This window comes from Nyctibius grandis, chromosome 15 (genome assembly GCF_013368605.1).
Source record: "Nyctibius grandis isolate bNycGra1 chromosome 15, bNycGra1.pri, whole genome shotgun sequence".
NCBI classification, from domain to species: domain Eukaryota; kingdom Metazoa; phylum Chordata; class Aves; order Nyctibiiformes; family Nyctibiidae; genus Nyctibius; species Nyctibius grandis.
Window position 1 is genome coordinate 4386715 of NC_090672.1, and position 12277 is coordinate 4398991.

A 12277-nucleotide genomic window follows, 5' to 3' on the forward strand; every position below is an offset into this window, starting at 1 on the left:
CTGCTCGGCGGCCGATTGCTTTCCCCTGGCAGGCGGGAGAGGCGCGCCGAGCGCATCGCTCTGCGTCGGGGGCGCGATGGCTCCGCAGCGGCGGGCGGCGCCGCGCGGCCTCGAAAGCGGCGGGACGGCGGCGGGGCCGGAGCGCGGGGGCCGCCGCCACAGCAGGTACCCGCGGGGGCTGCGGGGCTGTGGGTACCGGCTGGGACCTCCCGCCGGCAGTGGCGGCCCCTGTCCCCGGGGGTGGCGGTGCCCAGGCCCGGCGGCTGAGGGGAGCGGCCTGCGGCAGCGCCGCCGGCTCCTGTGGGAAGGCGGCCTGTGACCTCCGGGCGTGGAAGAGGGATAAAAAGAGTCCAAAAAAGAGCAGTGAAGCTGGTGAAGGGTGTGGAGCACAAGTCTGATGAGGAGCAGCTGAGGGAACTGGGATTGTTGAGGCTGAGGGGACACCTTATTGCTCTCTACAACTGCCTGAAAGGAGGGTGTAGCGAGGGGGGGGTCGGTCTCTTCTCCCAGGTAACAAGTGGTAAGAAGAGAGGAAACAGCCTCAAGTTACCACAGGGGAGGTTTAGATTGGATATCAGGAAAAATGTATTCACCAAAAGGGTTGTCAAGCACTGGAACAGGCTGCCCAGGGCAGTGGTGGAGTCCCCATCCCTGGAGGGATTTAAAAGCCGTGTAGATGTGGTGCTGAGGGACATGGGTTAGTGGTGGCCTTGGCAGTGCTGGGTTAATGGTTGGACTCGATCTTAAATGTCCTTACCAGCCAAAACAATTCTATGATTCTAAAATTGCATATGTTTCTAAATATGTATGCGTATACTCAAAACCAGGGGTCAGTTGGGATACCAGCCCTTGAGCCAGTCGGGTAGCAGCCAGAGTGGTTCCTCGCCAGCTCAGGAGTGTGTCAGTTGCTTATGTGGCGCTGTTGCTGTGCTCTCTCCTTAGTGCCAAGAAGAGCAGAGGCCAGCAAGAGTCATGGTGGAGGTGGCTGAAGACCACGTTCCTCCTCTCCTTTGTTGTCATCGGTGGTCTCCTGAGCTGGGGCTACTTGAGCGCTGAGGATGGGGTCACAGAGGTGCTGGCTCATCGCAGTGAGAGCCTGCAGGACAAGTTCATTGAGATCCCCTGCTCTGAGGACTACGACAGCCAGAAAAGATTTGAAGGTATTTGGGTAGGATTGTCTGAAGTGGGGTGAAGCGGTCTGCAGAGGACTGTAACGGGCTGACTGCTGTCTAAGTGTGTTAAACCAAATTTGTACTGAAAGAATTCCTGTGTTTCTTGCAAACACCTGGTCACTGTGTGTATTGTTTAAATCCCCAAGCGTTCAAGCTGCTTTGGGTAGCCCAGAAATTGTTGCTTCTAAGAGGTTTTTCTATCATTCCTACGTAATTCTCTTCTGAAACTGCTTTGCTTAGGCTGTGTGAAATAAACCTTTTGCTAAATCTGTTTCTAGTGTCTTGTCATACTCTGTTGATTCACGTAACAGGCTTGTGGGTGAGTTTGTTACTGGTAAATACCATACAGGGTATGGAGTGGAGCTGATTTAGGATATTGTCTGTGCTGCTAGCATGCAGTAATGGCACAAATACAAGCTTCAGATACACTTGTTTTGAGATGTGTGTGTGTGTGTGTGCGCCAGCAGCTTCTAATGCTGCCTGCAAAGCACTTCTCTGTCTTTATGTCTTTCAGCTGAGCCTGTTTTCTGTGAAATTGGTCTGTTTCCCCTGGCAGTTATTTCTTTGGAGTGTTGATGTTGCATCTTCTAGAGAAATGGAAATGTTATTCTTCTCTGATGAAGAGCAGTGAGAGTCTGACTTGCATGGATGAGCTATGCTCATGTTCTCTTTCACATTTGCAAAGTGTATCTCGATGAACATTTTGAGCTGGTTCTGCTGCTAGAAAGCAGCTCTGCTCTTGCCTTTTGTCAGCCTACCTGTATGTCTGTCTGTGTGTTGACTGGTAAGCTATTGCATCTGAAAAAAAAAGAAATTTCTGAGTTAGTTTTTAGCCAAATCAGTTGTCTGATCTGGTTCTTTTATGTGGCTGACAAACCACTTGCTGACACAAAGCTGGAGGCAGTTTCGAGGCTGGAAGAAGCTGCTTGGAGCTGAGGGAGAACAAAGGTGATCAAAGGGCTGGAGAACCTGCCCTATGGGGAAAGACTGAAGGAGTTGGGTCTCTTTTTCCCTAGAGAAGAGAAGGCTCAGGGGGGAGCACTTCACAGTATTCCAGTACTTAAAGGGCAGCTACAAAGAGGGTGGAGGCTCTCCCTTCACAAGGAGTCACATGGAGAAGACAAGGGGCAATGGGTACAAGTTGCACTGGGCAAGGTTTCATCTTGATAAAAGAAATAACTTTTTACAGAGAGAACAGTCAATCAGTGGAACAACCTCCCCAGGGATGTAGTAGAGTCCCTGTGGCTGGAGGTTTTCAGGATGTCATTGGACGTGGTGCTAGATAATCTCATCTAGGCTCCCTTTACCATGAAAGGCTGGACCAGGTGATCTTTTGAGGTCCCCTTCAACCTGGGCTGTTCTGTGTTTCTATGATTTCTAACTTTCTTCCAGTGCCAATTCTGCTAGAAAGTGTTCAAACTGCAGCCTGGATGTGGTGCCCCAAAAATGTGGAGATAATTTCCCATGTCCTCTTCAGGTGGCTGGTCCTGGTGCTGTTGGTCAAAAAGCTTGTAACATAACCCAAAAGTCTGTGTAGTCTGTGGTCAGATAGTTTTTTCCTTGGTGCTGCTATTGTAGCATCTTGCTTGATAAGGTTTTGGAGGGTTCATCCCAAACGTTACTGAGGCAATGAAAACTGCCGTCAGGAAGCTACCAGCAAGAAAACTTTGTCAGCAGGGGGATTTTTTGACTGAGCACATGAAACACGCATTCTGTTTTAACTTTTCATAGTTACTACAAGGAGAATCTGCTTCTGGCTTTATTTGCGTAGTGCCAAGGCCAGAGAAAACTCTGCAGCCAGTGTTGCCACAGATTTGGTAGTTAGGACTGAACTAAGACTCAAACTGTCTGCGTTCTGCTACTAGGGCTTCTGCTTATCAAAAAAAAACCCCAAACCAACCCCAAAACAATAAAACCTTATTTTTCCCTTCCCTGGTTTGCAAGAGGAATTTTCAGAGCTGTGGACTTGTGGTCTTGGCAACCCCATCAGGTTTTTTTTTCCATCATAAGGAAGGTAGGATCTTGAAGGATATCTCTGCCTGGGAAGAGGAATGGATGTGTTCTCTATTCTTGTGGTGTCGTGGGGAGCAAGCTCTGCAAATACTAACTGCAGGGTGATGTGTGACCTCTCTTGGCTTTGTATGAGAATGATGGCCATGGCTGGCATCCACCCAGGAGGAGCAAAGGGGACTCATCTTGTGTGAGTTTGTCTTCCAGCTTAGTAATTAGATGTTTCTTTGCTGCTGCTTCTGAACTTATGTGATTGATTTTGTTTTTTAGCAGATGTTTTTACATGTGTTCCCCTGTATTATGGTTTAAGAAAGAGATCAGTGGAATTAGAAATGTGTTTTGTTAAGTGGTTAATTGAAGCCATGCTGTGATAATGAACTTTGCTTTTGTTTTTTAACTCCTGTCTCCTGCTCGGTGCCCACAAGAGGGTGGCGGTGAGCTGCTGAGCCTTGCTGTCCCATCGAAGCTGGCTCCTTGCTCCACGTGTGTTACTGACAGATTAGTGTGGCAGTAAATGCGGATTACTGTTCCCTGCCAAACTGGATTCAGCGCCGGAGTTTTAGTCACTTTGTTGGAAATAGCTTTCTATCACTCAATAGCTTTTCGTTCTCTGTCTTTACTCTGGCTTGACACCCCCAGCTGCTGGCTCTGTGTCGGAAGGAGGCACATTCCTATCATCACTTGGTGTCTGATGCTCAGCTGTAAAGTTTCCACAGATAAGATGAGCTTTTTATTTATGCACCTGTGCCTGCTTCAAACTGAACTGGTGCAACTGAGCTTCTAGTTTGCTTCAAATGATATGGTAGTTGGTGTCGCAGAGCGGTGGTTTTATTTCCATAGCACTGCCTGCCAGTAAACACGCTTCACACAGAAATAAAAAGTGTTATTTTCCAGAGGCCAAGCACTTAACTTATTATATTTGCAGAAGATAGGGTGTTCTGTGAGCACAGTCTCATCTCCGTTCTGAACCCTGCAGCCAGATCTTGGCTATTTCTGCTGTCTTGAGTCATGGTTAGCTACTTAAAACTGCTGTGGCTACTAGTGTGTCTGATGAAACTCCTGCACAGTCTCTTAGGTGTGTTGACATATTGTGTCAGTGTATAAAGCATCCCTGATCACCGCCCAGGAGACAGCTTTAAGATGCTTTTCCAGAGACTAGATCAGTGGATGTGGAAAGCGGAGAAGTCTGCGAGCAGTGGAGGAAAAGGTCCAGCATCTAGACTGCTGGTGTGGTTATGGGGATGGCATCCAATAAACGCTGCTGCCTCTTGCCCTGCTGTGAGATGGATTGCATTAGGATAGCATCATGATGGGGCTTTTTTCTCTTGAGAATCATCCTGGTCTCGGCAGTGCTTGGGCAAGTACCACTTTAAATAGAAGACAAAACTGCAGTTTAGGCACTTGGACCCCTGTGTTGCATCCTGATCTCTGTGTACTGAATAGGAACAGGGGCCATAGAGAGTAGTTGTGTTTTTGCATGTTTTGGTATGCTTCTCCTTCACCTTGATTGAAAAAAAATACAATTCTTGGATCCAAAGCTTAGTGCCTTATTAGATAGTGAATGATTTTGTATCTGGTAGGCACAAATTTCTGGAAGCTACTGGGTACTTAATAATACTAGACTGAATTTTTCCTGAGTGCAGGTTCTCCAAGTATTCTTTTAACACTTCAGTGCTCCCAAGTACCATGGTCTTTTAGACAAAAATGCCACAATGATTAATATTAAAAATTGTTTTCAAACAAACTGTTCTGATTTTTCCTTAGCATTCATCCAGTGTTTGTGCTTTACTGTTGGTACCTCTCTGACTTTACACTGGATGATCCTGTTCTTTTTCTGTCTTTTCAGTTTGGAAAAGCTTCTGCTGTTGCCTTCAGAACACCTCCTGCTTCCCATACTGTCTTTGCCAGTTCTTTGTTAGAGACCCCAGACATGTAACAATTGTCCTAGGTAACCCTGTAGTTTTGCCAAATCTGGGCTCTCCAGCACCAGCCTTTCCAAGAGGGTTAGGTCTGTGCTGTTTGCACCTGGAGAGAGCACAAATCTCTTCAGAAATCTTTGTTAGTGTCCTTCTTGCAGAAAGTCATACAAAGAAAACTCTATTTAGACAGGCTTGTCCTGGAGTATTGAAATTCTCATTTGGATTTACTCTTTCCCACCTCTTCTCCTTGAACATCAGCTTTCCATCATCTCTAAGACAGTTGTTTTGCCTTTCAAGCATTAAAGAGACCTTTCAATGGCAGAAGGGAAAGTCATTCCCCTTTTCTTGTCTGTATTAACCAAGAGAGCTTCCTTGGTTTTCTGTGTTCAACTTTTTCCTGAACTCCTTAAACTCTCACTTTTCTATCAGCCTGCTACTTCAGGCTTTTTTAATCTTGTTTTGTAACAGGACTATAAAAAACTGTACTGCCAATATCCAAACCTGTGCTTCATAACATTGTTGACATCTTTATATCCAACAGAACGTTGGGTACAGTGTGGAGTATATGTTATGTGATTGGTGACTTATGATTATCATTCTGCAAATCTTTCAGTGGATCTTATGGTTACTAACTAAATGTTTTAAGGTTTTTTTTTTTTCAGTTCTGAGAACCCAGACTGGTTCCTCTTTGGCTGTTTTTTAACACGCATCTGAGTTTAAAATTGGGTGCTGGAAGCTGTTACTGCCTCAGCCATCTGGCTCACTCTTTGGATGAGTATTTGCTAGCCTGGAGGCAGAGATGGCTCATCCCTGTCAATTGGCTTCAGAGATCCTCTTCAGCCTGGCATTCAAAAGTGAATAACAGATTTTAATCCGCCACTGCTGAATGTATGATGGAGCCTTTAAGGCACAGCCACATAAAATGCGTACGTTTTTGTTAGGGCAGACAAGAAATAGTTTGCAGCTTTTGCTGGCTACTACTTGTTGCTTTTCAGAACTGCTAGGTCATGTGCTCCAAAGGAATACAGCATGTCCAAAGCTTGCATTTTTATTGCAAGATCTGTGGTGTTTAACTTGCAAATCGTTGGTTCCTGGAATTGAGATATGCAAGAATTTCCACAAAAACTGTGCCTAGCCTTTCTGATTGCAGAGGGGGTATTTACAACGTGCCTGAAACATGGCACAGAAAGAGGCCCCCTTTCTCCACTCCCTCCTTTCCCGGATTTGTAACTTGCAACAACTTTCTGCCTATAAAGCCCTTGTGGGTTTTTGTTGGTTTGAATTCTGTACCTTTGGGGCTGGTATGGTTTTGCAAAGTGTTGTTCTTTAATATGCAAAGCAACTTTGGGTTGCTGCCAGAATTTTTAAATTTTTTGGGTGTTTTTTTTTTTAATATGAAAGCACTACGGTTTCTGATGAATGGTATGTTTTGATTCTGCTCATGTCTTTAGCTCACAGGGTCAAGACGAGAAAAATGAGCTGGGGGAGCAGTGGTTCTGGTTCATTCTCGTCACAGTGCTGCGTTCCGTGCTGGCATTGAGAAATGGATGCTTAAGAATGTAATCTCCAGCATTATTTTAGACTGCGAGTTTCCTAGGTCATCTTCAAATAACTTGGTGTGCCCTTTCTTGGAATCTGAATCTTGAGCTGACTTCAGTGAGTTGTTGCTGGGTAGTCAGAAAATGCCGTGAATTATCCGGGTTGTAATCCAGTTGGTTTCCTGACCTTGATCTGTGTTTAAACAGTCTGCTTGGTGTGGGTGCCTTTGACTTCAATTTAAATACGTGTCAAACAAGGGATTTTTCTTTTCCCAAGCAAGGAAACTGTGTATAATTTGGTATGTTGCTGTCAGTAATCAGCCTGCTCACCCACATCTTGCTTCTTTCATCTTGAACTGCTGGTGTAATTGGAGGGCTTTGCAGTGCACCTGAGACATAGCCAGGGTATATCCAGTAAGATGCAGTGGAAATTCTTACAAAGCACTCGTGCTGTGGCAAAATTTCTCTTTCTGTCAGTCTGTGGTCATTGGTATCATTAGTTGCTTTTGATCAGAGCAGACTGATGCTTTCGACTTGCCTGGGCGAATTGATTTCTTTCCAGGAGTTCCGTCCCCCCTTCTGTTCTGATGAGCAAATAATCCTTGAAGAGCTCAGTTCAGCAACAGTAAGTGTATTGGCAGATGTCAGAAAATACACTTATCCCAGCTTTTCTGTGGCTTTACATCTATGTATGGATCTTCACCAGTAAAGTGCCAAGTGTGGCATTCCAAGGTCTCCAGTGGCTTAGAATTGATCTTATTTCTTCTTGCCTGAAGGCTGTTGTGGACTAAACTTCTAATTTCATAAGAACTTTCATATATTCTTTACCTGGAACTCTTACTACTGGCTTTTTTTCTGTGAGCTTCTCAAATTTAGTGTTAGATTTCTTAGCAGTGAATTTTAGGGGGATTTTTTTATCATACACGTTGAAGCTGTGTGCTTCAAGACGTGCTTTTGTGCGAAGTCTCATATAAAAAGCTGCCATTCAAGGTGTGTTTGTATAGACACCCCCTACAGAATGTTACTTGCTTCCTTTTGACTCCTGTGTTTGGGGGTGTGCGCAGCAGGCTGAACAAATCTGAAACATGCTGCTTTTATTCTCCTGGCAGTATGATTGGGACATTCAAATTCACTGCTTTTTTACATTACTGTTGCTTTTCCAGTGACTTCCAGTGGACAAATACAATGGTTCTTAGTGCTCAACTACAGGAATCTGTTAATAAACTGCATGATTTAAATTGAATATCAAAACATGAGTTAAATTCAGTTTTGTGTTAATACATGAACCATCATGTATTGACACTACATAAAGTGTCAGTAAAGATCATACACCTATTTGGGAACCCTTGTTATTAGTAGTATCTTTTTCATGGCTTGAACTGTTTGTGTTTAACTGATTTTTTTTTTTTTTTTTTTTTCAGTTTCTCTTCTGTCAAGTAGTGATTTCATTACTGTCTGAGTGGCGTTCTCTCTTTTCTGTTATTAGCATGGTGGTGCTCTGGTGTTACCTCTGCTGCAGTCTCTGTTCAAGTAGGTCCTGTCTTCTGCATCTCAATTTTCTCCAGGACAATTCAGTTTCTTTATCCTCTTGAGACTGTTTTTGGGACAGAACATTTTTCATGTTATGTATTGTAACTAACAGTATGGTGTGTACTGGATCTCTGTGATTTGAAGACTTACCTGGACTGTAAGGGAAAATACGGTGTATGTGGATACATTAAGTGGTTTTAGTGGCTAGAGATCTTTGCTGATTTTTGAACTGTCAGTCTGAGATGGAAGGATGCATGTGGCACTGCTGAGCTCTCTGGTTCACTATTGCACTTCGGAAGAAGGGGAAAAAATCACTGGATCTATCTGTCTTGCTACATGTACTTTGAGATACAGATGCACCTGTGATATTGCCTCACTAAACAAAGGCCATCTTCTCCAGCTTGAAGAGGCTCTGGGTCATGCATGACAGCCACGTCTCCAGTGGCTGTGCTCCTTTGGGGGTTGAGATTGATTCCTTTTAAATCATCTCCATTCTGTTGAAGTCGATTCATTATGGCAATAGCAGGAAATAACTTGTCAGCTTAGTGGGTGTAATTCACCTGAATTACACTAGCCAGCCATAGCAGGGAAGGGGATGTAGCTTAGATGAGTCCTGGGGACCTGAATCTGTTCAGAAGCAACAGTGACATTTACTGGCTGGTCTTCTCTCTGATTGCGGTGCAAAACACATCAAAATGGAGATGTAACTTTCTTGTAGTTAAAGTGTTCTAAGATATTCTGAGATTGCCAATATCCCTTCTGAATGTTGTGAACCTGAAAGGGGAGTAGGAGACTAATAAGAGATTTATTCTGAACCTTTTTTAAAAGATGGTCTTTTCTTTTTTCTTTTCCTCTTTGTGTCCCAGGGTGCACTCCTAGAAAGTGTGGAAGAGGTGTAACCGATGCAGTAATCACAAGGGAAGAAGCTGAAAGAATCCGTAGGTAATTTTTCTTTTAGCTCTTAACGTTTACAAGCACTTACTTTAATGACAGGGTAGCACAAAGCTCATTAGCTGGAGGAGGATGGGTTAAACTGGTTAAAACACTAAACTTTTTTTTTAAAAGCCATTTTCCATTTTTTGCTGTGTGGAGGCAGTTCTCTTCCATACAGAGTCTGTGGGGCATGAGGGAGAAAAGGAAAATGAATTAAATAAGTTTTAAAGGATTTTCATTTGGCCTTCGGTTCCATTTGGCCTTTAAAAACAGAACAAAATGCCATAAGCCTCCTTTCAGCTGAGTCTCTTTCTGGGTAATTATGAGCTAGTGCTGACCCTATAGTCCTCTATGAACATTAAGTGGTGAGTTTTAATCAAATAGTCGGGGACACTTGTCAAATGATGCAGTTAAAAAGTTATCAGCCTCTTTGAGTGTGATTTGCACTTGATAATCATGGAAGTGGGGAATATCACTGTAATGCTTGAGGCGATATGTGGCTGGTATAAGTGCTTTGTTCACTAGAGTGAACAAAGGGTCGTCAGCCCCTCCGTGATTTCCAATTCAGCTGGGCTCCTGATTTTGATGCAGCGTTTCTGCATTGTACAGGTTTATTTGTACTGCCCCGAAGAATCAAGATCTGTGGTCTTTTTTATGTTTAATCTTACTTGGCCAGAATGTACTTGAAAGACAATGTTTTTGGGGGTGTTTTGGGAATTTATGAAGGGGGCTACAAGCTCAGAAATGTTCTGCTACATAGATGCTTTATTTTCATGACAGGCTGCAAGATTCAGTTGCAAATAAATGGCAGTTTCTCTTCTCAACTCAGTCAGGTTATATCTGATGCATCAAATAACACTTACTGAAGAGTTACGTGTTGTAAATAATGACATTAAAGGACAAAGTAATCAGACTTCAGTTCTCATTTGAGGTTATTGTTTTGCCTGCAGAATAGCAGAGAGGGGACTGTCCTTGGGAGGATCTGATGGAGGGGTGAGCAGTGTCCTGTTACTTTTTACATTCTTTTACTGCCAAGGCAAGATTATAAATCCATTTTGGGGGCTCGAGGAGATGCAGAATTTTTCCTTCCATTCAGACTTGGAAAAAAATTTGTTTGGAAAGTTTTTTTATCTCCCATTAACACTTCTGCTAGCAGTGTAATTCATGACTGCTGCAATGAAGTTGACATTTCCTATTAATCAGTTTAGTTGTTTCTAGCGCCTCTCTTGAATTGACTTTGTCTTCTCCATCTGGAAGCAGTTACTGTAGCAGAACTGCACAAGTTTGACTTCTGAAACTAAATTACAGTGGTTCACAGCATCATGTAAAGATGGGTTTTGTGTTGTGACAAAAAATACCATGTAGTGTCTTAAGTAGACCTTTGAATAATATTCTTTGAAAATGAAAACAAACCCACTTCTCTTTAACAAGCATGTTTATTCTAATTTCTTTCCCCCATCTTTGTTCTCAGGATGTTTTTGTGTATGAACAGAAACTGTTTCTTCAGTATTTGTAAAAACAATCACTTCTTTAGGCCTGTGTTGAATTAGGGCGTATATTAGCAGAAAAGGAGAAAGGTTTCAATGAAAAAATATGCCTTTTATAGTGCTTGTGATTGCTGAGAAAGACCTGCAAAAATATGTAATCTGAGAAACCTAAGCAGTGCTGCCCATCTGAAACAATATATTTAAAAGATTTAACAGTCTCTGTTCAGTTCTGTCAGGATCCCTTGGATTTTTTTCAGTTCTGTAGTTGCACAGTTTGCCCCTTTGCCTAGATTACTCTGCCTGCTGGGACCTCTGGCTTAACTCCTGTCATTAGTGCTGTCAAGTGGGTTTCCTATCCTGTTCTTTTGGGACCTACATGTGATTTTTCATTAGATGCCCACAAAAAGGGATTAGAAGGGCCATGTATACCACAGACAGCGTCATGGATTTGGACCACAGAAAGCTAATGTCCAGCTGAGGGTCAGGGAACTGGGGAAACTGAGGCAGGGGAAGCTTGGAAGAGACATGAGGGGAGGTAAACTTGCTGCCCGGTGCATTGAGCTGGGCAAAGGTCCTGAGCTGGCTTACTTGGACAACAAGCTGGAGTGTCAGACAAATATAAATCCATCATCTACATCATTTTGGAAGCATCATTGTGAATTTTTTTTTTAAAGGGGAGCGAAATGGGGAGGGGTGAAAGAATATTCTATTGCTGCAATAAAATAAGTCTGTTAAGAAATCTGATGTCCATTGAGAGGTCTGGGCTCTGATCCAAGCCTTTAAATACAGTCTCTTTCCCTAGTTTCTCTTATGCCTTTTTCTCCCTGTTCTCCTGTTTTCTTCTTTCTTTTTTGATGCGTGTGCTTGTATTCTTTGTGTCATGGAGTGACTCTTTTCCCAATAGTGCTATCCTGGCTCCCAGATACCATTAAATAGTGATGAATGTGTGCTGATAATGTATAGATGAAACTCTTTCTCCATTTGAGCCTTTTCTCTTTTCCAATCTCATACCTACACAGCATACAAAATGTTTCAAGTCTCCCTTCATCTAGCTACTTTGCCTGTATGCCTTTCCAGTTTCAAGCCTGCTGGATTAGGTCTGGCTTGTTGCTTTAAATTTCTTAGGCTTTAGCATGTTTGGATAATTCTATCCAATTATGTCTGTTGTTCTAAGACTAATTTTTTCCTTAAAAATTCCTTAAATAACTCCTTGTTTCTGTTTAATTCTTTTTAATTCTTTCTTTAGCCACTTTGATCTCTCCACTATTCCAAATAAAACTTCTTCAGATTTCTAATGGCATGCAGACCTCATTTTCATTCTCTCTGATTTCCTCTAACTCCTTTTGGAGCAATATGTCTGATTTTTATTTTTTTTGTCTGTTGTACTTCTTATATTTTGAATTCACAGGAGTGGATTTGTGTCTGTGTCTGGATATAATTTATTAATTTAAAGCAGTTTCTGACTCTGTCAATTCTCTCCTCCCTTTGTTTGCTGCCCTTTCTGCTTCCTTGGAGGACTGAAGTATAGCACAAAATCTTGTTTCCCTTTCCATCCTTTTGTGTTGAAAGTCTTGGCAAACATCTGAATTATTGAAATCTCCCAGTTGTCAAGCTGAGCTTTCTTTCTTATCTTCCTTTGTAATTTTTCCTAGATTTAGTTCTATTTGTGCACACACACAGAGTGAGGC

General features: G+C 42.9%; 1 protein-coding gene across 1 annotated transcript in view; it reads left to right on the plus strand.

Annotated features, from left to right (window-relative positions):
- The first annotated feature begins 76 nt into the window (after positions 1-76).
- OGFOD3 (2-oxoglutarate and iron dependent oxygenase domain containing 3) overlaps positions 77-12277 on the plus strand; it is a 47652-nt gene continuing 35451 nt past the window's right edge. Inside the window, exons 1-4 of the mRNA XM_068413121.1 lie at positions 77-165; positions 943-1160; positions 9036-9111; positions 10053-10095. Of these exons, the coding sequence (XP_068269222.1) occupies positions 77-165; positions 943-1160; positions 9036-9111; positions 10053-10095 (426 nt within the window). The remainder of the gene's footprint in view (positions 166-942; positions 1161-9035; positions 9112-10052; positions 10096-12277) is intronic.